General features: G+C 48.5%; 1 protein-coding gene across 1 annotated transcript in view; it reads left to right on the top strand.

The window, feature by feature from the left end:
• Positions 1-22,686, top strand: part of FOXO6 (forkhead box O6) — a 125,283-nt gene extending 102,597 nt beyond the window's left edge. Inside the window, exon 2 of the mRNA XM_028742772.2 lies at positions 13,651-22,686. Within this exon, the coding sequence (XP_028598605.2) occupies positions 13,651-15,114 (1,464 nt within the window). The 3' untranslated portion in view covers positions 15,115-22,686. The remainder of the gene's footprint in view (positions 1-13,650) is intronic.
• Positions 22,687-23,257: the final 571 nt, after the last annotated feature.

Raw genomic sequence — 23,257 nt, 5'->3', positions numbered from 1 at the left:
GCAAGTGTTTAATTAGATGCTTCCTGGTTTAACTGCTGCTTGGAGCAAAGGGAGAATGAGGTTTCATGTATGAGCAAAAGTTTTGTGTATATCTCAGCATAATAAGTCAATATATGGTTGTCTGAATGCAGGCTATGCAAGTACCAGTAAAATACACACACAATGTGATCCATTTTCCTGAGTAGTTTCTACAGCCTCTGTGCTGTCCAAATCTTTATTTCCCAGGGTACAACCTACAGTGCCCCAGGTGACCAATTTTATTTAAAAAGTATAGTCCTAGAGTTTTCTTCCCCCATAGGCAGTCCCAGCGACAATCCTCCCCTAGAAAACCTACCCCACCCTCAATTCCTGGCCTAGCCCCCCGGGACTACATTCTGGAAAGCCACTTTCCACATGCAGATTGTGACAGAATCATAAACTGGAACAGGCTTACTTGAAAGTCAGCTCCATCAAAATCAATAGGACTTGCTTTACAGAGACAATATGATTAGGGTGGGTGCTCAGGCACAATCTTGGGAAGACCTGGGGAGAGACTTAAGGCTCGTCCAGACTTCTGCTTGTCCCGTACCTATAAGGCATGGGTCTGAGTGGTTTTCTGCTTGACTCATGCTTCCTAGGATCGGATTTGAGTGGGTTCCCCACTTGCCCTGCTCCTTTCCCATAGACATTTGCACATGATAGGTCAGGAACTGCTGCAAGATCACAGCCTGCTTGGGTTGAAGCTGGGTCCTGGATCAGGAAAGGGCAAAGGCTACTGCTTTAGCACATGCAGATCTGATGCAAATCTCCTGTCCCTTTTTTGTGATGTGTAAGTGGCCACCTCAGATGGAACAGCAGTTAACGTTATGTCAGACTGAAGGAACTCATTTGTACAGATTTGGCCACCTTGGCTATTGCCGTGCGCTGTTTCAGCCAGCTGCTGACAATGCTTGAACGTCCTCCAGCTGTGGAACTGTGGGTTGGTACCCTGCGATGCTGAGAAGTATGGCTCATGTTACAGACACAGGGAGACCCACCCATTAAGCTACGCTTCCCCCTCTCCCGTAAGTTCTTGTGGTGAACACTGTTAACATGAGGGGGATACATGGGCGGCTATTTTTATTTTATTTTATTTCTGGCTCACATGTATGCGCATGAAATGATCCAGAGTGGCTTATGGCTAGTACGAAACATAATAATGCAAAATATTCAATCAATAAAACAGGCAATAAAAACCACCAAGCTAAAACAATAAAATATTAATTGATAATAATGGAGTGATTAGTAGAAGCCAGCACAGATTTGTGGAGAATAAATCCTGCCAGACTAATCTTATCTTTCTTTCTCACTCTCACTCTTCCCCCCACCCCTTTTCTAAATTGGGTTACTAGCTTAGGGGTTGTGAAAATGCTGTGGATGTAATTTATCTTGATTTCAGCAAAGCATCTGACAAAGTTCTCCATGATATTTTGCTTCGTGGACTGGTTTAACATAAGCTAGATGATGATGTCTTCAGGTGGCTGGGCATCTGGGTCGAATGGGTTGCTGTGAGTTTCTGTCGTGGTTCCAGTACTTTTATCATGACTTAAATGAAAAGGTAGAAGGAATTCTTAGCAAATCTGCAGCTGACATCCAGTTGGGAGGGTAGCTAGCACCACAACAGGAATACAGTTCAAAGTGGCCTCGATATAATGGAAAACTGGTTGGGGCAAAATGCAATTCAACAGAGACAAATGCAAAGTTGGCAGAAAAATATGCATATGTTCAGGATAAAAAAAAATCTCTAGATGCTAGTCAATCACAAAGTGAACATAAGTCAGCAGCATGCTCCTTCTGCAAAGGAAACTAAGGCAATTTTAAGCTGCTCTTTAAAAAGGATATAGGGATACGCTTGTCTTGCGCTTTCAAGGCATGGGTCCAAGCGGTTTTCTGTGTGCCCTCCTGCTTTCTCTGGGAAAACTCTGTCTTTAGCGCTGAATCGGAGCAAACTTCAATCTGTGGAAAACCTGGATGATGCTTGCTCTGATTCAGCGCTGAAGAGCAGGTTTTCCTGGGGGAAAGTGGAGGAACGAGCAAAAGTCTGGATGAGCCCAGAGTCAAACAAGAATGTGTTTAGAGGCAGGAAACAAAGATGAGTGAGGACATTTGAAAGGTTGAAGGAACTGGGCATTTTTAGGCAAAAGAAGAAGAGATCAAGGTGGTTTCCAGTCAACCTGTTCCTTGAGCGTTCATCCCGATTTGTTTGCAGGGAGAGTAGAGGACACGGCATCAAAGCAAGTGTTACTCTGCGCTGCATTTCCCTGCCACTTTCCTTGTTGCAAAAAGTCTCATCTGATGCGTCTGCTTTCATCTGCCTGGGTAAAGGGGACCTGTTGTGATATGTCTTTTTCTGCATCTGAACTGCACCTAATTTTGCTGCCTCGCACTCCAGTCCAGGAAATTAACAATCCCACCTCCCTCCACAACGCATAAAACATGCCGGTTGTGATGTTGAAGCCCACTGCCTCCTCCTTTCTTCTTTCCCAAGGCATACCCCACCCAAAGCATCTCAACTAGGAGCAGAGGAGAAGGCAGAATGTTCTCCCATAAATATATATATAGTGTGTGTGTATCTCCCTTCATAAAATGTTATCCCAAGGCAGTTTACAGCACAATTTTTAAAAAACACGCAAACAACAATTACAACAATCAAACCTTTCATCTATTTACATTATTAAAATGCCACCCTGCAACACAAGTTTCCCGAACAGCATGTAATAATTAAAAATATACAGTATACCCAGTGCTTTTTTTTTCTTTAAAAAAAATGTTTAGGGGTACTCTCATTTTCCTACTGATATTGAAATGCTGCCCCTCAATGAGGCCAAACTTAGATTCACAAAATGTTTAGGGGTGTGCGTCCCCCTGCATCCCCCCAGATAAAAGCACTGAATATATCTTTTTTTTAAAAAAAAAACAACAAATAAATCAGCAAACGTATAAAATGGCCAAGTGGAAAAATTTCCTAGCAAACTATTGCTTAAAAGATGAAAATTTAAAATGCCAAATGAGGACAAGCATTTAACTTGGTGCTTAAAAGATCCCAAAAAGTGGGCACCAGGTGTGAGCTTTTGGGGGGTAGGGAAGGTGTCCTACAAAAAAACAAAAAAACAAAACAAGTCTCTTCATTGCTGCCCCCAACCTTCTGATCTCTGATAGGAGGTTCTCTCCAAGGAGGCCCTCGGTGGCAGATTTCATCATCTGAACTCAATGGAACTCTATGGAGTGGAGGCAGAACTCTGATTTCATCATCAGAACCTAAGAAGAGCTTTGCTGGATCAGGCCAATGGCCCATCTGGTCCATTCTTATTCAGTGCCAGATTTACTTATAAGCTAAACAAGCTATAGCTTAGGGCCCCATTCTCTTGGGCCCCCCAAAAAAATTTAAAGGGGAAAAAATGGATGTACATTTCCAAAATATAAGATAAAAAACAAATAAAATAAAACCTACATACAGCAACAGTGTTTTGTGTTGTGTAGGCTCCTATGATGTAAGTAATGCTAGCATGCTCCCTAAAATATCACTGGTTTGCTCCTTTCTATATATAGGGTGCCTACATTCTGCATGGGCTGGTTGCATGGCAGCACATGCAAATGGCTTTAGATACCTATGAGGTCCATAAATTACCATATAGCATATATTCAACACACAAAAACAGTGAAGATTTCTTGTTGACAAAGGACAGCTGGGCATATAAAGGGCCCCATTACCTCCAGTAGCCTAGGGCCTCATCAAACCTAAATCCGGCCCTGCTTATACTGGCCAACCGGATGCATATGGAAAGCCTCAAAGCAGGACCTGAGTGCAAGATCACCTTTGCCCATTTGTGATCCTCAGCAACTGGTATTCAGAGTGAAGGCAGAGCACAGCCGTCATGGTTTGCAGCTGTCAAAGGCCCTCGCTTCCATGCAGGCAATGTGATGTAGGAGCAGGCAGCCCTTAATGCACCCATATCCCAAGCAAGCGCTTCACCCTTTCTTGCTGGGAATAAGAGTAGATTGCAAGTCTCAGGCTCCCTGGTGGGAAAAGGTGCTCTGCACACCAGTTCCTGCTGGCCCTCTGGGGTCTCTCCTCTGTGGCAAATGACGTCTTTTCCCAATGGGGTTCCTGAGATTTGCAGTTACAGCCTGAGTCCCCAGTGGGGAAAAAAAGATTCTCTCCACTGCTTTCCCCTTAGCCTCCCTAAGGTAAATAGTTTTGCCTTAGGGGAGGTGAAGGGAGAGGAAACAGGGGTAGAGATCATGGACACTCACAGATTTTCCAAGGGTTTGACTGGAACTCTAGCAAAGCCCCAAACATTTTGGGGGGCAGGTGGGACGATGGTTGCTTCCCAGAAGCAGTCTTAGCCTGGGTGCTTGTGCTCCTGGAAGGTGTGTTCTCCCTGATGAGGGGGGGGGGGCGTCTAGACAGTGTTTTCCAACTTTGTGCCTTCCAGATGTTCCAGACTGTATTCCCTCCTCCCGTGACCAGCAACTATGCTGGCTGAGGCTCATGCAAGTGGTAGTCTGAGAACATCTAGAGAGCACCAGGCTGATGTAGTGCAGGGATGGGGAGCCCCCTGATCTTTCTGGACTACAACTCCTCCCATGCTGGCTGGGGCTGATGGGAATTGTAGTTTATCAACATCACAAAGGTTACAGGTTCCCCATCCCTGGTCCTAGTGGAAGCTAAATTTGATATAGAAGCCTTTTGGTGGTGTCAGCAGGAAAGTGGGAAGTAGCTGGTCCCCCCCCCAAAAAAACCCCACCCTTTTCATCTTGCCTTTCCATTCATCACATCATGTAGGATGGCTCGGAGCAATTAAGTTCTGCAATATCGTTATGAAACAATAGTGTCGAGATTGAATGCAAGGGAGATAGGCACAGCAGATGAAACACGAAAGGAAATGGGGTCAGATTGGTACTAAAGTGTGCAAAAAAACCAAATCATCTGTTCACTTTAGGATTAATCAGAAATAGAAAGGTAGGCTGTGTTCTGCAGTGTGGCTTGCAGATTCAGTGAAGGGAGGGGCACGTAGCTCCCTCCTCTGCTTAATCCGAGCACCCCCTCAGTGTTGAAGGCGAAGGCAAAAACTGCCCAGATTGATGAGGGCACCAAGCACGACTTGTCTGACAAGTCATCCCGCACCTCCTCCTAAACTTTCCCTAGGCACCCCTCAAAAGGGCTGGCTCATTGTCAGATCCAGCCGCAGTTCTGAGTCCCCTGTCTGCGGTCTGGGTGCACTGTCACAGCCATAATGCTTCCGTGTGGGGTTCTCGGCGTCTCACATTCCTTTCCGAAGAGGCAGTGGAGGTGCAGTGGGAGGGAAGAGGGTGATTCTTTGTGCAACTAACTGCCTCTGGCAGGTCCCCTCATGCATGAATCACAGAGACATGGCAGCCTCTTCTGGCTGGGGGAAAGAGAAGCTGTAGCAATGTTCTTAGGTGGGTTTTTTTTTTTTTTTAGGGTCATTTTGTGCAGCTATGGGAGTGCCTGTTCCAAGCATTGGTGGAGAACAAGCACTCAGTGTGACCTGTCTGGGCTGGCACAGTCACCAGCCTCTTTCTCAATCTATCTCTCACTGCTAGTGTTGCCAGATCTCCAGGTCTGACCTTAAGTTTCCAAGTTTGCCTGGTCCCTAACAGGCAGCAGACCGAGGGTCTGAAGCTCCAGGTGGGCAAAAGTGCCTAACAACAACAACAACAACAACAACAACAGTGCATGCAGCTTGCAAGCTTCAGCCTGGCAAGAGCTGGTTGCAACTTATAACATTGACACTTGTGGGAGGTGTCTGCTCTCCTCTCTCCCAATTAACCTCCATCTCCAGGGACCCCCTAGGTTTCATGTTTGGACCCTGAACCTCAGGGTCTGGGATGCTCCTGACCTGGCAAGCATACTAACAGCAGGTTCCTTAGTTAAGAAGATGGGACAGGGCAGCATTTTGAGCTTGAAAACATGCTGGAGAGGAGTGGTGAGTGGTCGTCGAAGGAGAAAGCAAGCACAAATTCTGAGCAGCCATCTGCTGGCAACGTTTTGCTACCTCTCTGCATTGTGGTCCATTTTTCTCTCCCTGCTGCTGCTTTGGCATTCCCATGTTTCTTATGCTGTTGCACTTAGGGGTTAAAGAAAGTAAGTTCTATGCTTATGCCACGATAAATCACTTGGCTTTTAAGGTGCCACAAGTGTTTGTGTTTGCTGAAAAAGGCTTAACACTAAGATAGTTACCCCTCTGGAAATTGTAAAAGGAGTATTTCACACAACCTATTACCTTATTTTATCATCTTCAATTAGTGAGAAAGTGTTTAAGGTTCCGGGATTGTTGCTGATGTTGTTTTCTTTGAAGGCTTCCCCTTAAAGCTGAATTTTCACAGTGAAAACTGAATTCTGCAATTTTGAGATTCAAATTTTCAGCTCAGGGGCTGCTTCAGTTTGGAACCCTGGAGCACCCCTGTCTAGTGCATCACCCTCCAATGACATACCTGGGAGTTAGGGCAGTGCGACAGTGGGAATGGGGTGGGCCAGATGATTTTGGTGGTGATTTCTTTCCCAGTATCAGGGATCACATCTAAGACAGCACAACCTCTAATAAACCTCTAATAAAGCCACCCAGCCCTTTCTTAGTGGTGGCAGTGGGGTTGGAAATGAGCTTCTGCAAACTTCATTGTTCCCACTAGGGGATAACAAAAGCGGTTCTGGTTAAAGTATGGCGTTTCGGAGCAGCTTTTGAACCAGAGATAGCACATTCTAGAAAGTGAAGCAAACGTGGCATGTGAATGTAGCTATTGGACTCCCATCCTCCCTGAGTAACCATTGGCCATGCTGGCAGGGGCTGGTGGGAGTTGGAGTCCAAAGACTTCGGCAGGACCACAAATTCCCCCCAACCCTGCAATAAGAGAATTGCAACCTAGGGATCTAATCCTGGTTGGCTGGAGCCAGAGGCTGTATGCATGCAGCAAGGTGGCAAATGGCATCAGGAAAAGACTATAGGCCAGTGTTAGGCCATGCAGAAGGTCCTGGGTTCAGTGCCAGGATCAGATAGCAGGGGTTGCAAAACAAAACAAAAAAACCACCTCTCCCGGCCTGAGATTCTGCAGTCCCGGCCAGTCATTTTTGCACTAAGATGGACCAATACTCAGACCTGATTAAAAACAACTTCCTCTGTATGATGCAGTGCTCTTCCTGGGTGCCCCAAAAGGAACATGATGTTCCTTTGTTGCTGGCAAGAGCACCCAGGTGAGGACATTTGAGGATGTGCAGGGGGAATCAGTGCCTGAAAGAAACCCTTCGATTCCCTAGCCGGGATTCTGTATTTTTCCTTCCCTCTGTCTCTTTCCAGGTGAGCTTGCTGGTTCTGAGCTGCAGGATGGAAGGGGTTAACAGCCAGACCCTACCTGCCACTGCATTTTAAAGATGCTGAGATGAAAGCCCATAATTTATTCTCCCCACACACGAAGGAGCAATTAGTTCTAAACACGGCTTAATCAGTCAGCGCGAGATTGATTTCTGTAGACTTGGATTTGGTGGCTGCTGGCAAGGTGCCAGCCTGCGAGCAATCTCCAAATAAATGAAGTGCAGAGAAGTAAGCCATTACATAATATGATATATGGGGCCTGTAACTTGCTTGCCTGCTCATTAGTATGCCTCTGGACAGAGGCATGGCACCAACTCTCTGCAGACTCCTCAGCCGTCCTGTCATCAGGCAATATTGGAAATGTGCTCCCATCCCCATGTCTGATGCAGGTGCTTATGTGATAGATTCAGCCCTGGCCCCAGCAGATCACCTCCTCAGCTCCAGACTAAAGGAGCAGTCAGCTCACCTCTCCTTACAGAACCAGCCTCTGCTGAGGCTGGAATCCGTCAGCCTGGGAGTTCCACAGAGAGCTAAATCAGGCACCAATTACGCTCATTTCTCCAATTCCAGTTGTCAGCCTACTTTGGCCTCTGGATGATTTCCCTCTGCATATTCTCCAGCTGCACTACATGAGCACATGATTTGGCATGCAGAGAAGCCCAGTTTTTGTTTGGAAGCATGCATGTTTCTAGTCCTTAAGGAGGTAAAGACGAAAGTGTGCGAGGAGGAACAACTGCTGCAATCGCAGAATCCAGGGCGAGGCTGAACGGGAAGTTATTTCAGGAGTCAGGGACCGAGGCTCCAAAATTGTTCATAGTTCCTTGCCTGCCGCTGCAATTAGGGGAAACTGAATAAATTATGCAAACTAAGCAGATGCATGTAAATTATTTTGCATAATTCATAAAGGCTCCAGATTTTGAATGTATGTTTAAAGTACAGGGTATACACAGTGTTTCCTATCTCTTATTTGACGTGAAGCATTCCCATTTTGCAGATTTAGGAAACTGAGGCAAGAGGTGTGCTTCATACCAAAGACACCTGATAAGTTGGGGGTGTAGCTACTCATATTTGTGCCCCACCTTTTCTAAAAGAAGGGCAGGGCAGGAAATAAGGACTATTTAATTTTATCTTCATATGGACCCTTTGAGATTGATTAGTCTGAGAGACAGAGATGGATTATTTCACCATAAGGGTCTGCCTGGACAGATTTGGGGAGCTAGCTGTAGTTTATTGAGGTTGCTGCGAGATGTTAGGACTCATGACCCCTATTCCCCTCCCAGAGCTACAATTCCCAGAGCTCCCTGTGAAGAGGGATTGATATAAACCACTCTGAGAACTATAGCTCGGGTGTGTGTGTGTAGGATAATAACTCTCAGCACCCTTAACAAACTACACTTCCCATAATTCTTTGGCAGAAGCTGTGACTGCTTAAAGTGGCTTCATAGTGCTTTAAATGTATGGCATGAATGTGGCCTAAGTTGGACACAATCCAAAATATACAATAATTCAACGGTTGTTTTTATTTTTAGTGGAACCGAGGTGTTTGTGTGTGTTTGCTTCTCTTTGAGGTCAAGGAGCAAGATAAGGAATTAGACAAAATCCATGAGGATAAGCTCGATGGTCAAGATTTTCAGAAAAAAACCCTTCTGGTCCTTTCACCCCTCTCATCTCATTGCCCAGATGCTCGAAGAAGGCGAGTGAACTGGTGGCAGAGAGTAAGGAGCACCAGCCGTGGGGCTAGGATGTTCCAGGAATTGGCAGTGGGCCTCCTCCTGGTCACCAGCCTCAGCAGGTGCCAATATTTGATGCTGGCACCATCCACTGCCCTATGCACAACGGACGTCTCTCCCATCTCTTTGCTGCTTGCACCAGCAGCTGGGCATGAGAGGCTGAATCCAATTGCCACCCATCCCCTTTGGACCACAACGGGCACGCAGTCCGCGGCAGCGGCGCTTTGCCTCTCGCTATTGTCCGCCAGGCTAATCAGCTGTGCAGAGCCCCACTGAGAATTCCATGGGAAAATTCCTTTGGATGGAAGCAGAGGAATAATCCACAGGTCACAGGCGAGAGTTTCTCAGCGTCCCACGCTTGCCATGGATCAAATTCCCTGCTGGCTCTCTTTGCCCGCCAGGCATTAGAATCAAAGGCATCGCTGGGAGCTGAAAGAGCAGAGAGAGCCACCTCCCGCCCGCCCCGCTCTCCCGCCGCAACTCCATTTGCCGTGTTTAAGCTTGCTTTTTTGGATGGTGTTGAAAAAATAAAAAAAGGGGGGGGGATGAATCCAATGGCAAGGAGCCCTTGGCATAGCTGTAGCTCCAGCAGCTGCAAGGGTCTTTGTCTGCCATGGGAATGGGGGACCTGGAGAGGCCTTTCCGTCACAGAGCCGCTGAATGGGGCACTCAAGGATCTCTCGGGGTGCCAACTTGCCCAAGCGTCTGGGCAGGCACGGATGTCATGTTTGAGTGAAGCAGAAAAGTGGTTGTTTCTCCAGGAGAAGCAGAACTGGGAAAGGGTAGCCAGGCTGTTTCCAACAATCTCCAGTCTTCAGGGACTGTTAAATAATGATGCCCGACTTCTACCTGGAGCGAGAAGTTCCTTGTGCTTAGGGCACATCTAGAGTTGCCACTTTTGTTCTGGCAAAATTCAGGACAGGGCAGTTGGGGGACTATTCCCCCACCCCCATCTGAATTTGTACATCTGTCTGTGCTTGGCTACGCAAAGCTTAAATACATGACCTTTCACACACCCTTTCAGACACATGCATTTGGAGAGGATCCCTAACTTGGCAGAGACAGAGGGGGAGGAGAGAGAGAGAGAGAGAGAGAGAGAGAGAGAGAGAGAGAAGACCTGAAATACAGACCAATACTGTATCAATACAGGACATAGCATTTTACATTGAAATACGGGACAATCCTGTATTTTACAGAACAGGTGGCAAGCCTAGCATACATTTAAAGCACTATGGTACCACTTTGAACAGTCGTGGCTTCCCCAACCCCCCAAGAATTCTAGGAAGTGTAGTTTGTTAAAGGTGTTGAGAGTTGCTGGGAGACCCCTGGTTTCTTCACAGAACTACAGTTCCCACAATTCCCTGGGAAGAGGGATTGGTTGTTAAACCAACCTTGAATATTGTAGCCCTGGGCAGGGAACGGGTTGTGTGTGTGTGTGTGTGTGTGTGTGTGTGTGTTGGTACCCTTAACAAACTACAGCTCCCAGGATTCTTTGGGAAGGGAAGCTCTGTCTTTTTAAAGTGCTATCATAGGGCTTTTTGGCTCGGGACGCGGGTGGCGCTGTGGGTAAAAGCCTCAGCGCCTAGGGCTTGCCGATCGAAAGGTCGGCAGTTCGAATCCCCGCGGCGGGGTGCGCTCCCGTTGTTCGGTCCCAGCGCCTGCCAACCTAGCAGTTCGAAAGCACTCTCGGGTGCAAGTAGATAAATAGGGACCGCTTACTAGCGGGAAGGTAAACGGCGTTTCCGTGTGCGGCTCTGGCTCGCCAGAGCAGCGATGTCACGCTGGCCACGTGACCCGGAAGTGTCTCCGGACAGCGCTGGCCCCCGGCCTATAGAGTGAGATGGGCGCACAACCCTAGAGTCTGTCAAGACTGGCCCGTACGGGCAGGGGTACCTTTACCTTTACTTTATCATAGGGCTTTAAATGCATGGCATGAATCTTGCCTTAGGCTTGTTCACACATGGCACTGAACAAGCGGTGCTTAGTCATGTGCAAGTGAAAGGGTGCACACTTGCTAGTTTGCACAGCTCAAATGTTGCACTCACTGGGTTGTAGCCAGTGCTACTCCTACTCAAAGAAGACCTATTGAAGTTAATAAACGTGACTAACATAGGGTCATTCATTTAAGCTGGTCTGCTGTGAGTAGAACTTAGCTGGATACAATCCAGTGACCATGCTTTTTACATAAATAATTTGTTTGTGCAGCTCAACTAATTTTGTACACAGGCACACCGACTGCACACTTGTTGAATGTAATGTATGAACACCCCTAGTGTCAGCAGGAGTGGGGGTGGACCAAGGACACATAATTTGGTATTTAGAAGTAGTTGCATTAGGAATAGTTTGTGTCGCCATAATCAGCTAAGGGCAGAAGAAGACACAAAGGTCCATCTAGCCCATCATTCTGTTTTCTACAGTAGCCAATCAGATGTTTCTGGGAGGCAACAGCCCTCTTCCATTGGTTGTACCAAGGAAGAGGTGCCCTGCCTCTATCAAGGTACCATAGACCCCTTGATAGATGTAACGTGTCCCCCCCCCCCAGCATGTTTTCACACACCCCTTTTCAAGCTGGTTACATCAGTAGTCTCCCTCTCCCTCTCTCTCTCTTGCTGCAATGAATTCTATAAAATATTATGTGTGGGAAGAAATTATTTTGCCCATCCTGAATCTACGGTAGAAAAGAGAGCTTTAGATGGTGTATAGAATTAGGACTTTTCTCTTGGGGTGGGAGAGAGAACATTTCCCCCACTCACCTACTGCAGGAACACAGAATAGGTCTGTTGAAGTCTTGTGTGGTTATTTCCCCATGATTTAATGCTGAACCTTAATGCACCTGGGTCTGGGGGTCAGGAAAATACCTGGCCCCCTTTTTAAGAAATCAAGAATTTTAACGGAGACTCCCCTTTATAACCCCCTGATTTCAAAATTGCAATGCCTGAGTCTTGAAAGCGGTGTGGCGATAAGAAATCAGAAGTTTATGCTTATTGTATGGTTGGGAACCACTTCAGGGCTTTATTTATTTATTTATATTTTATTTAAAGGACATTTAACAAAGCGTATGATTTCTGCCAAAGAAGCCTGAGAACTATAGTTTATTAAGGGTACTGGGAACTGAGCTCTGTGTGTGGGGAACTACAGTTCCCAAGTCTTTGGGGGAAAGCCATGTGCTTTCAGTTTGCTTTCAATGTATGCTGTGGATGTGACCGAAGAATAGATTCAGGGGCTACCGTATTTCTATTGGGACTGCAGTGCACAGAGAAGGGAGTGTTAACTCCCTAGCAGTTAGCCATTCTTTTTTTTTGCAGGGGCAGCAGGGGGGAAAGCTTCCATTGTCACCAGTGGGAGCTTCCCTTCTCTACCCTAAGGCTGGTTGCCACACTAGCGGCAGCCCTTCACTGCAATCGGGGCGGAGAATGAAAGGGTTAAACCTCTCCTCCCTATGTGCTGTGGTCCTGATTATAATCACCCCACACAGACATGACTAGTATTAAATTTTTTAAATCTGCTAATGTGGTTGCTAATCACACAAGAGACACAACATCTAGTCTGAGCCTCAAAACTTGTGCGCTGGTGATTTTTTAAAATGGGGGGAGGGTTTGTAAACCCTGGAGGCAGGTGGAGGGGACCATTTTCAACCTGAGGGCCACATTCCTTCTGGACAACTTTCCGAAGGCCACATGGCAGAGGCAAGAGTGGGCAGGGTATTGAACATAATCTTTCACCTGTGCATAGAAGGCTACAAGGACGCGGGTGGCGCTGTGGTCTAAACCACTGAGCCTCTTGGGCTTGCCGATCAGAAGGTCAGCGGTTCGAATCTCCACGACAGAGTGAGCTCCTGTTGCTCTGTCCCAGCTCCTGCCAACCTAGCAGTTCGAAAGCACACCAGTGCAAGTAGATAAATAGTACAGCTGCGGCAGGAAGGTAAACGGTGTTTCCGTGCGCTCTGGTTTCCATCACGGTGTTCTGTTGCACCAGAAGCAGTTTAGTCATGCTAGCCACATGACCCAGAAAACTGTCTGTGGACAAACACTGGCCTGAAACGCTTGGCCTGAAAGCGAGATGAGCGCCACAACCCCATAGTTGCCTTTGACTGGACTTAACCGTCCAGGGGTCCTATACCTTTTTTCTTTTACCTTTACTCGCTACACACATTCACGCGCACACCCAGACGTGGTCCACAAAAAATTTTCAGCCAGGCAAAAATGTTGGGGTGCAAACCAGGGCCTGTGGAGAGTATGGCCTGGAGAGAGGGGGGAATTACTGGGGAGAGTTCCACGGGTCAGACAGAGAGGTCCAGAGAGTCCCTTGGCTTAAGGTCTTAAGACTACAAAGATGCTGCTTATGAGCATCCTGTAGGCATATGACTGGCCACTGTGAAAACCAGATGCTGGACTAGATGGGCACTGGCCTGATCCAGCAGGCTTTTCTGATGTTCTTCTGATAACTTTGAAAGTGTCGAGGCATTGGCTGCTGGCACTGGTGGCCTTGTGTGATGGTACAGTGGGCTTGGGCTGCTTCTCTGGCTGGTATTGATGGGGGTCTTCTTCTTTTGTCTCCCACTCTGTCTGCAGAACTCGATCCGGCACAACCTGTCTCTGCACACCCGCTTCATCCGCGTGCAGAACGAGGGCACGGGCAAGAGCTCCTGGTGGATGCTGAACCCCGAAGGGGGCAAAACCGGCAAGACGCCCCGCAGGCGAGCCGTCTCCATGGACAACAACAGCAAGTTCCTGCGGATCAAGGGCAAAGCCAGCAAGAAAAAGCAGCTGCAGGCAGCCCAGGAGCGTGGAGAGGAGAGCCCGGCCAGCCAGCAGGCCAAGTGGTCAGAGAGCCCCAACTCCCATGCGAGCGAGGAGTACGACGCTTGGGCCGACTTCCGGACGCGGGCCAACTCCTCGGCCAGCACCTTGAGCGGGCGCCTCTCCCCCATCATGGCCAACCACGAGCCGGATGAGCTGGAAGAGGACGACGGGACTCCGTCCTCCCCGCTGATGTACCCCAGCCCGTCCAGCACCATGTCCCCCTCCTTGAACGCCCGCTGCTCCGTGGAGATGCCCCGGCTGACTGATCTCACTGGCACCATCAACCTGAACGAGAGCCTTGGTGAGAGCCTCCTGGAAGACCTGCAGGACAACTACAGCATGAGCCCTGCCCAGCCGCTGCCCACCGGGGGCCTCCGGCAGAGGAACTCCAGCTTCAGCTTCAACTCCAAGTGCTCTGCTGTGGGCGCTGGGGGCGGTGGAGGAGGAGGTGGCAGTGGAGGAGGAGGAGGAGGAGGGAGCACCTACTGCGGGACCATCTACAGCCAGCCGGCCATGAGCCTTATGCGCCGCCTGCCCATGCAGACCATCCAGGAGAACAAGCAGGCCACCTTTGCTCCCATGAACTCCTACCGCAATGCCTCCTTGCAGGACCTGCTCTCCTCCATCTCCTACGCCCACAAAGAGGGCGAGGCGCACATGCCGCAAGCCAGCAGCATGGGGCCACCCCGCGGCCACAGACAAAACCCCCTTGTGTGTGGCGGCGGGGGTGGCGGCGGCGGAGAGATAGGTCTTGTCCCCTACCCTCCCCACTCGTCGTCCCTCATGAAGAGCAACGCATTGTACCACCCGTCACCAGCCAGCCACCACCACCACCACCCGATCAGCAACAGTGCCTTACCCTCTCCTATCAGCCTTATGAGCCTGCCCAATGACTCTTGCAGCATGGTGGCCATGCCCCATCACGGGCACATCCATTCCTACATCAACAACCAAGGGGCGCACATGAGTCTGCTAGACTCCTTGCAGGGACCCTACCCAGAAGCCATGCACACCCCTGTTTTGGGCCAGGACAGATTCCCAGCAGACTTGGACTTGGACATGTTCAACGGTAGCTTGGAGTGCGACGTGGAGTCCATCATCCTCAACGACTTTATGGACAGCGACGAGATGGACTTCAACTTTGACTCAGCTCTTCCGCCGCAAAACGGCCTCAACATGGCCACTTTGCCCAGCGCCCCGCAGCCCACCAATCAGAGCTGGGTGCCTGGGTGAGACCTGCTTCAGACAACTCTGACCCACCAGTCAGCAGGATGAGAGGGTGGGGTGTGTGTGGAAACAAACTTTCTCCCCCGCCCTACTCCGCCTTTCTTATTTTCTTTGCCTTCATTTGTTCAGCCAGGCTAGAGCCATCTGTTTAAACTTGACGACAACACTAAACACACACACACACACACACACAAATACACAATGTAGGGTAAAATGTTTTGAAAGGTACCGGCGACTACTCGCTTGTGCCAGGTGTATCGTGCAGTAAGTCAGATCTGTCTTTGATGTGTGCAATAGGCACAAGTTAGCCATGGCATTGCAGAGCTGCTGCCCGCCCACCCCCTTCCCTCCCCCTTCCCTACCCCCTCCCTTCCTGGGCACCTGCACTATTGCACAGAAAGAGGGAACTAGTGATTTGTGGCTAGAAGGGTCTCCACGGTGGCCTAGGTAGCCTCAGTGAATTGACAGCTCTGGCTTTTCATTCACCCCTTTCCTAATTGTTTTCAGTACCGCTCAAATCTAATTGGACACCCTAGCTCCATTTCCTGGCCCTTGCCCATCTGTGACACTCCTTTGGCAAAGGCCAGTAGCTTAGGATCCCCTTACTTTTATTATGGTGGGGGGTGGGGCTCTGCGCGGTCTTGACAGATAGCAGCACCAAGAGCTGCAGGGGAGAAGCTTGCAGCACTAAAGGCAGTTGTAACATCAGTTTGCTCTGCTACCATCCCTGCCCAGCTGTTCCCACCTGCAGTCACACTCATGGCATGGCTGGTGCAGAAGGGAGGGGCTCTCCCCAACCGTTGTAGATCCAGCAACTGACATTGTGGTTTCCATAGCCCACTGTGCAAAGGGAAGCTGATCTGAGCAACGTCAGCTTTTTCACACACACCCCAACCCCATGCTTGCAACAAGAAACAACAGGCACTTGGGGGCATGAAATGTGTGTGCGTACAGCACAAGCAGAGGCATGTGTGCCAGCATGGGTCTGCTTCAGTGCGCAAGCACTGCACAACTTTTTGCACACATGAGTGGCACTTACTGCTATGTTAAGAGCCAGCCACAGGTTTGGCATGGTGACTGCTGTTGCTGCTGGCCTGGGAAACGGCCAGGGTAAGCAGGGAGGCAGGGATGGGGAACAGTGGCAACTATTTATTCTGGCGGTATGTACCCTCTGGCCTGCGAAGGCTCACCATCGCCAATGCAACCCTTGCTAGGTTTGCGTGGGAACTTGTAGCCTGTAAAGCGAGGAGGGCAGCTATAGCAGGTAAAGATTCAGGAAGTGGGGAGGAAGGTGCAATAAACTGAGATACACACAGACACAGGGGTGGAGAAGGAGGGCTATTGGCAAAAATCTGGAATTTGACCAGCCCAAGATCATCTAGGCTAGGAGAGGTGATGTGGCTTCCCATGAAAGCTGTAGGACCGAGGCCCTCATTTTGGTAGTCCGAAGGCTGAAAATGGAGGAGCCCAAGACACCTCAAAGTAACTAGTTCTCTACTTAGATAGCCCATAGCAGGTTAATGGTGGATGGATGTTAGTGATGATTAGGGGAAACAGGTGCTGTGTGAAACTAGGGGTTCTCCCCAGTGTGGAGCTCTTAAAAGTACTGGAGTGCCATACAAAGTCCTGCTGGACAGCCATAGGTTCTGTCTATATCAGCATACTTTTTTTTGCACAAAGTCAGGACCTGTCAATTGGGCCATCTGAAACGTTCACCCTGTAACAATAAGGATAGGTGTCAGTAGCCTGCAGAGTTTGGAAATGTGATCAGTTTCTGATAGCACCTCTAGTTGTAGCTAGGCAGGGCTTCCCTCCTCTGGGTCACCGAATGCCCACATTATTTGAGGGCTTCCTGTTCTCTGTGATATGAAACATATCAAATTGCCTTATACAGAGTGTTGGGTCCATCAAACTCCGTGTTCTCTACACTGGCTGGCAGAGGCTCTTGTGGGTTTCATTGAGAGGTCTTCCTATCTGAAGATGCCTGGGGTAGAACCTAGGACCTTCTGCACAAAAAACATGGGCCTGGATACAGAGCTCTAGTGAGATTTCTGCCTCTCTCTCTCATGGGACCGCTTGATGAGATGTGTGTGTTTTGGGAGCAGGGAAGTGTGGAGCACGTACTTCCTCACTTCCTCTCCCACCACCCTGACACCCTGTCTTTATGATGTCACTTCCAAAGCTGATCTTGACACCCCCTTGCTTGTTTATTAAAAGGAGGCTGGGCCTGTCCAGGGATGCCAAAACTCCATGAACAAGAGAGTCAATGTCAGCTTGTCTGCACATGGCAAATTAAGGAAACTAGCACAGCTATGCTTATTTTGAACCACTTGTTCCTCTTCTTGGAATCATGGAAGGAAGACAATGAGCAGTGCTTCCCCCCACCCCCCGAAATATAGGTGATGGTAGTCAACATGAAGTTGTTACAGTAAGTCACCGGCCCATGAGCTAAGCCCCCTAGAAACATCTCCTTTGCATCAGCCAGAGCTGGGCTCCAAAATCCATATTAAGCCTGGCTAATAACAGGAAAGGAGGAGAGGGAGGAAAGTGACAGACAAGGGTAGGTCCCATACTCCTCGCCAGGACACCCCGTGCAGGAGTACAGGGGAGCTGCTTTGTTCTACTAGATCAGATGCTTTGTCCATCAAACCTCGTTCGTCTAGTCTGACTGTCAGAGTCTCACTCAGATAGTAGTCTTCCCAGTGACCTGCTGTGTTATAACTAGGGATCCTGGGGATTGGACCCAGGAACTGCAAAACATATGCTCTGCCACTGAGCTATCAGCCACACTGGAATCATAAAGCACAGGAAGCAGCCCTTCCTCATTGCCTGCTCCTTGATCTTTTGAATTGGGAGATTCCAGGGGATCTTCTGCAGGCAGAAAGCTGTGTGCTGCCGCTAAGGGACGATTCCCTCCTCTTGTGCTCACCAAATCTGCTCCCTGCCCATCTTCCAATGTGATTGGAGCACACCTGGATTAAAACGCACAGTGATCATGTAGTCTTTTCAGCCATCGTCCCCTTAGGTGTGCTTAGATGCCTCCCTTAAAAAGCAGAGGGACCTTAAGACTGTTTCAGTGGTGCCTGGGTCTTCCCCACCACATCCATTCAACCAATAATTACAAATCTACTTTTATGTTTGAGATTGCGAATCACGGCTTCGTCCTGTGGAACCTAAACAAAACTTGAGAAATGAAAACCATCAGCACTGTGATTAAAAAGGGGGAAAGTTTATGATTTGGTCACTCTGAAGGAGCAGGGGAGTGTCAGGTGCAGAAAAGAGCTATCTGGGTACATAGCTCAGGTGGAGTCTTTAAAAGTGCATCTATCTGTTCTGCTTGCATACGAAGGGCTGGGTTTTGTTTTTAAGCAACAAGGAAGCCTTGCCACTGCTTCAGGCAGCAGCTCAGTGTCCCTGGCCATGCTCCTGGAACATGCGCCTCAGTGTGATGCTATGTGACGAGGTGGCTTCATTCTCAGGGGGATCTCCCAGCTACCCCCCCCTTTGCGGGGCCATGCATGATAGTCCTTAGGGACATTCCTTTCCAGGGCCATAACCGGAGCTGCCAAGCCACTGTTTCTTAGGGGAGAAATTTGACTCAGCCCGCATTTAAAGATGAATCCACCCAATTTGTACTTTCCAAAACAATACACAAACTTAAAAACAGCCATCTTTCAAAATCTGCACATGCCTGAATTTTGAAAGGCAGTTCTCCAGCCATATGTTAAAGTAACACTCAAAAAGGCACGTGTATATTAGGCAAAAATGCATACAAACGTGGGTATATTAGGAGAAATTTGCACTAAAAATGTTGATGTATTTTCAGGAGGACTTTTTTTTAAAAAAGTGAAACGATATGAATACCTGGAGAATTTAAGGTTGGGTACATTAGAAACTGGGAGAAACCAAAACTGTCAGGTTCTTCTATCCTGACTGCTTCTTTTCCGTTGTGCAAAAGAAGAAAAAAGCCCTCAGCTTCCTTGTATTTAAGCCGGAGATGAGATGATCTTTAAAAGAAATTTGTCCACCTCCAAAAATAATTGAATACCTCCCTCCCTGCTACTTCCACAGATGGTGGGAATAATATTCAGCTTCTGGCGGTGGCGGGGGGGGGGGCGCATTTAGCCCAGCTCTGCTTTTGAGCTGGCTGCTTGCACACTCTGATGTGCAGGAGGAAGCAGATCTGTATCTGGGACCACCAGATGCAACTGCACAGCCCGTTGCCCGTGACTTGAACTAGAGGGGAGGGAGCAGGATGCTACGTAGACCATCATATTACCATGCAGAAAGAAACATGTTTCTAACGGAAATTTTTTCAGAGGCTGAATTCCCTCTAATGAAAATGACATAATTTCACAGAGCGTGTGGAAAGAGATCTTTTATTTCATCGTGCTCCCATGCCATAGTGCTCCTCCCTCAGTTGTTTTGCACGGGGCGTGACATTCCCACCCAGATTTCCCCCGTGGCCCTCCGTCTTCATAGGCAGGAATGGGCATAACTTAAGTGTCTCTTTAGTATGGAACGGAAGGGTCTCTCTGCCAAGGTAAACGTTATGAATAGAGCAGTGAGGGTGGCCTCCAGGCAGATTATCTTAAGGATAGCCTCGGCTCTTGCTTTCGGTTCATGTCACAGCACAGTTTCTGGACAACGAGAGAGAGAAAAAAGTGCATCCACTCTCCTCTCCCCCTTCCTCAGCTTGCCACCACAACACAGCTATTTATTTTACCCCACCATTATTCTGCATCTCCCCTACCCCACCCCCCCCCGTGATTTGTACCTGGACCAGGTCCCAAAAGCCTATCAGGATTTGGGCAACATATCTTGCTACAGCCCATAAGAAGGGAAGGTTTCCCTCCCAATTTTGCCCATGAGACTGGCAGGATATGTGTTGGAGTAGCCTGCGTTCCTCTTTGCTCTGGGTTTCTATCAATTCCAGGCTAATAATAATAATAATTAAATAACTTCAGATGGGCTCACAGGCTATAAATGTTTACATTGCTGGATCATGTACTGAATTTAATATATTTTGATTCTTTTTGTTTGTTTGTAACCATTATTGCAATGATGCTCTTTTTTTCTTTTTTTTTACTACTATAATTATTTTGGTCCAGCTCCTGAGATCATTTTAATAATTTCAGCCTCAGTTTCCCAAATGCATTGGACGAGAACACTAATCATAAGCGGAGCGGCGAGTCCGGTGCCAGCAGTCTGGCGTACACAGAAGTGGCAGGCTGTCAAGTATTTGTTGCTTGTGGAGCAAGGGTGTGTGTGTGTGTGTGAGTGAGTCTGTTCCCTGAGGATTAGGAACCCAACTGCCTCCATTTAATCTTCTGTGAATGCGCATGTGCACACACCCACACCCTTGATCTTGAAGTGATGGAGAGAAAAGAACCTGGAAGGAGGATAGAAGTGGGGGAAATGCCTGCTCTCACTCTGTACAGACCAAAACCTGTACAGTACAAATCAAATCATGTCCCCCAGTGTTAATGCAAGGAGACTGAGAGACGGAAAAGGCCCCTCTCCCAGTGCACCCCAAGCTGTGACCCCAATTTTGTGGAGGGCAGGAGGAGAGGCTAGCCCCCCCCTCATATGCTACCTGGCCACACAGCAGGCTCAACCAGAGAGACCCCTCCCCCAGCAGCAGGAAGCGCCCCTCTTTGCTCAGCGATCTTTGTGGTGTGTTAACCGTGAGGTCATCGTGTGTGCAATGGAGTCATATTTGCTAAGCGTCGTGTTTTACCGTCTTTTTTTGTGGAAGTGCAGTGCAGCGCTGAGGGGCTGGGGAGTCAAGCGAGGGCTGGGCAGGGGCAGGCCGAGGAGCCGATCGCAGCTGCTTAGGAAGGCAGTGGCCTTGGAGGGATGGTGGCGATGAGCAGGGAGACGAAGGAGAGCAACTGAGGTGGCAGAAAACAAAACTGAAATCATGGGCGTGTGTGGGATAGTTCACTGGTTGCCTTGGAAATTGAGATTTATTTATTTACTGCCACCCACCCACCTGGGCTTCTATGGGGATACTCAGCCTGTAGCCCTGACTTGAGGGTCAGCGGCCAAGCTTGCCAACAGAAGCAGCTTTGACCACCCCGATGGTCCATCAGTTGATCTGGCCTCTGCAGGCTTTCCTTGTCCCCTTCCCATTAAGTCACTGAAACCTGTGAATGCGGCTGACAATCCTGAGACCACCCACGTCTCGCCTGCCTGCCTTGGAATAGCTTCATGAAGCAAGTGCCAAGCAGAGGAGACGTCTTGTGTGCTACATGGCCGAGAATGCACGTGGCATGGGCCATGTCCTTGTAGCTTCAGGCACTGTGGCACCCATCAGCTATAACAGGGAAGCAAGGCGTGCCCTCACTTTTCCATTAACACTTAGCGCTCCAGTGACTTAGGATTTCTGGTCATCCCCAGAGTGAACACACTGGCATTGATGCACGTGACTAAGTTAGGTCCGTTGACTTTGGTAGCTCTACTCGGAGCAGGGCTTGGTTGGACACAATCCTCAGCTAAAACGTCAAACAATTCTGCTGGAAACAATTCATTAAACCAAGCCTACATTTGGGGGTGCTCCTCCCTCTGTTTTCTTTTAATTCGCCTTCTTTTTGGGTGGGAGGAAGGACAAATTGTGCTCAAAACTGAAAGATGATTATGCTTTCCACTGTTGTACTCGTGTCACCAATCCGATGCTGATTCAGAAGGGCCAAATTGCCACTGGCCCGCATGGGTGTGATTCCATCTCCCCAGGGAAGACAAACTTCTGCGCTGATGTAAGGAGCGTTCCGTGATGACTCTTACTCCCTTTCCAACTTCCTGAAAACTCTTTGCCCAACTCCTTGTGTAATACAGCCAGTGCTTAGCCAAGGTTCAACTGAGGAACTTATGAAGTAATTTTTTTAAAAAAAAGAAAAGGGTGCTACAGGGCATGTGCAAAATCCTTCTCCCTCACATAACCCAGTATCATGGAATAGGAGCAGAACTTCCAAGGCAAGCAAGGCCAGCTGGATCCTCAGAAAATCCTCTGTTTTTTAGACTGAATGCAGAGCTGCTTTGTGTGAATGAACAAGAGTGGACCTTGCTATACGGTCATGTAGTCATGGTGCTTTGTGGATCCTGAGATCAGGTTGTGTGACTCCAACATATCCAAGTACAAAGCTGCCCTTGGCTCAGCCCACCATATCAGGGTCTGTGGGGTGCTTGTATTTTAAAAATAAACAATTACACTGTAAGGAGCAATTGGTTGCAGGCAGGGAGTTCCCTTCCAGCAGCACCCCAGTTTCAGCAATGCTGAGTCATGACAGTGCATTCAGCAGGCAGGTGAGACATGCAGACCTCTGAACCAAGCGCAGTTGTAGTGCATCAGCAATGCCCTGTGCTTTGCAACTGTGCCCTCATTTCCAGACCTGCGCAGGAGAGCTGCGCAGAAGTTCGCGCAGGGTGAGGCTGCACACCAGGTCTGTGGTGTTCAGGTCTCATCGAAACACTAGCTCCACAGAAAGGGCCGGTGCGGGGGATGGCACTATGCCAGGAAGTTCTGCATAAAGGTTGGGCCAAACCAAACATCTCAATGAAAAAGGAAAAAAAGAAAAATGGTGTCTTTCCCCCCCTCCTCGTATTTATAACTGTACAGATTCAAGGGGGGCTTAGGGTTTTCAACAGGCTGTTTATCTCTCACCACACATATATTGTACGCAATGTAACCTTCTTGATTGTGCTATTCTAGTTTTTGTGTATGTGGCAATGTAAAGAACTGTGTATAGTGCATTGTACAGCATATTTTCATGAATAAAATTGTTTTAAATATGAGAAAAAGGGGCGTGTGTTGTGTTAATGTGGGTCGCAGGAGCCATAAAAAGCCACAGAAGACGGAAATGCATTTCTAAAAATAGAAAAATACAGCTGAGGTTTAGGGTTGGATCTAGATTGAGGGTGTGGAGCAGGGCTGGAACATTGTGACCTGGGCATGGGGATGGTTTAGGAAGAATCATAAGGGCCAGATAAAGAGGCTTGCAGACCCTCCAAATGTCCCTATTTTCCAGGGACGTCCTTGATTTAGAGAAGCCATCCCAGTTTCTGAATGTCTCACTTTTCCTTAGGATGTCCCTATCTTCATTGGAGAAATGTTGGAGTGTATGGAGTTAACTGGCCCCCAAGCCGTCTG

Source organism: Podarcis muralis, chromosome 7 (assembly GCF_964188315.1).
Source record: "Podarcis muralis chromosome 7, rPodMur119.hap1.1, whole genome shotgun sequence".
NCBI classification, from domain to species: Eukaryota; Metazoa; Chordata; class Lepidosauria; order Squamata; family Lacertidae; genus Podarcis; species Podarcis muralis.
The sequence above is the reverse complement of the archived record's forward strand: the minus strand, read 5'-3'. Positions and strand labels throughout refer to the sequence as shown.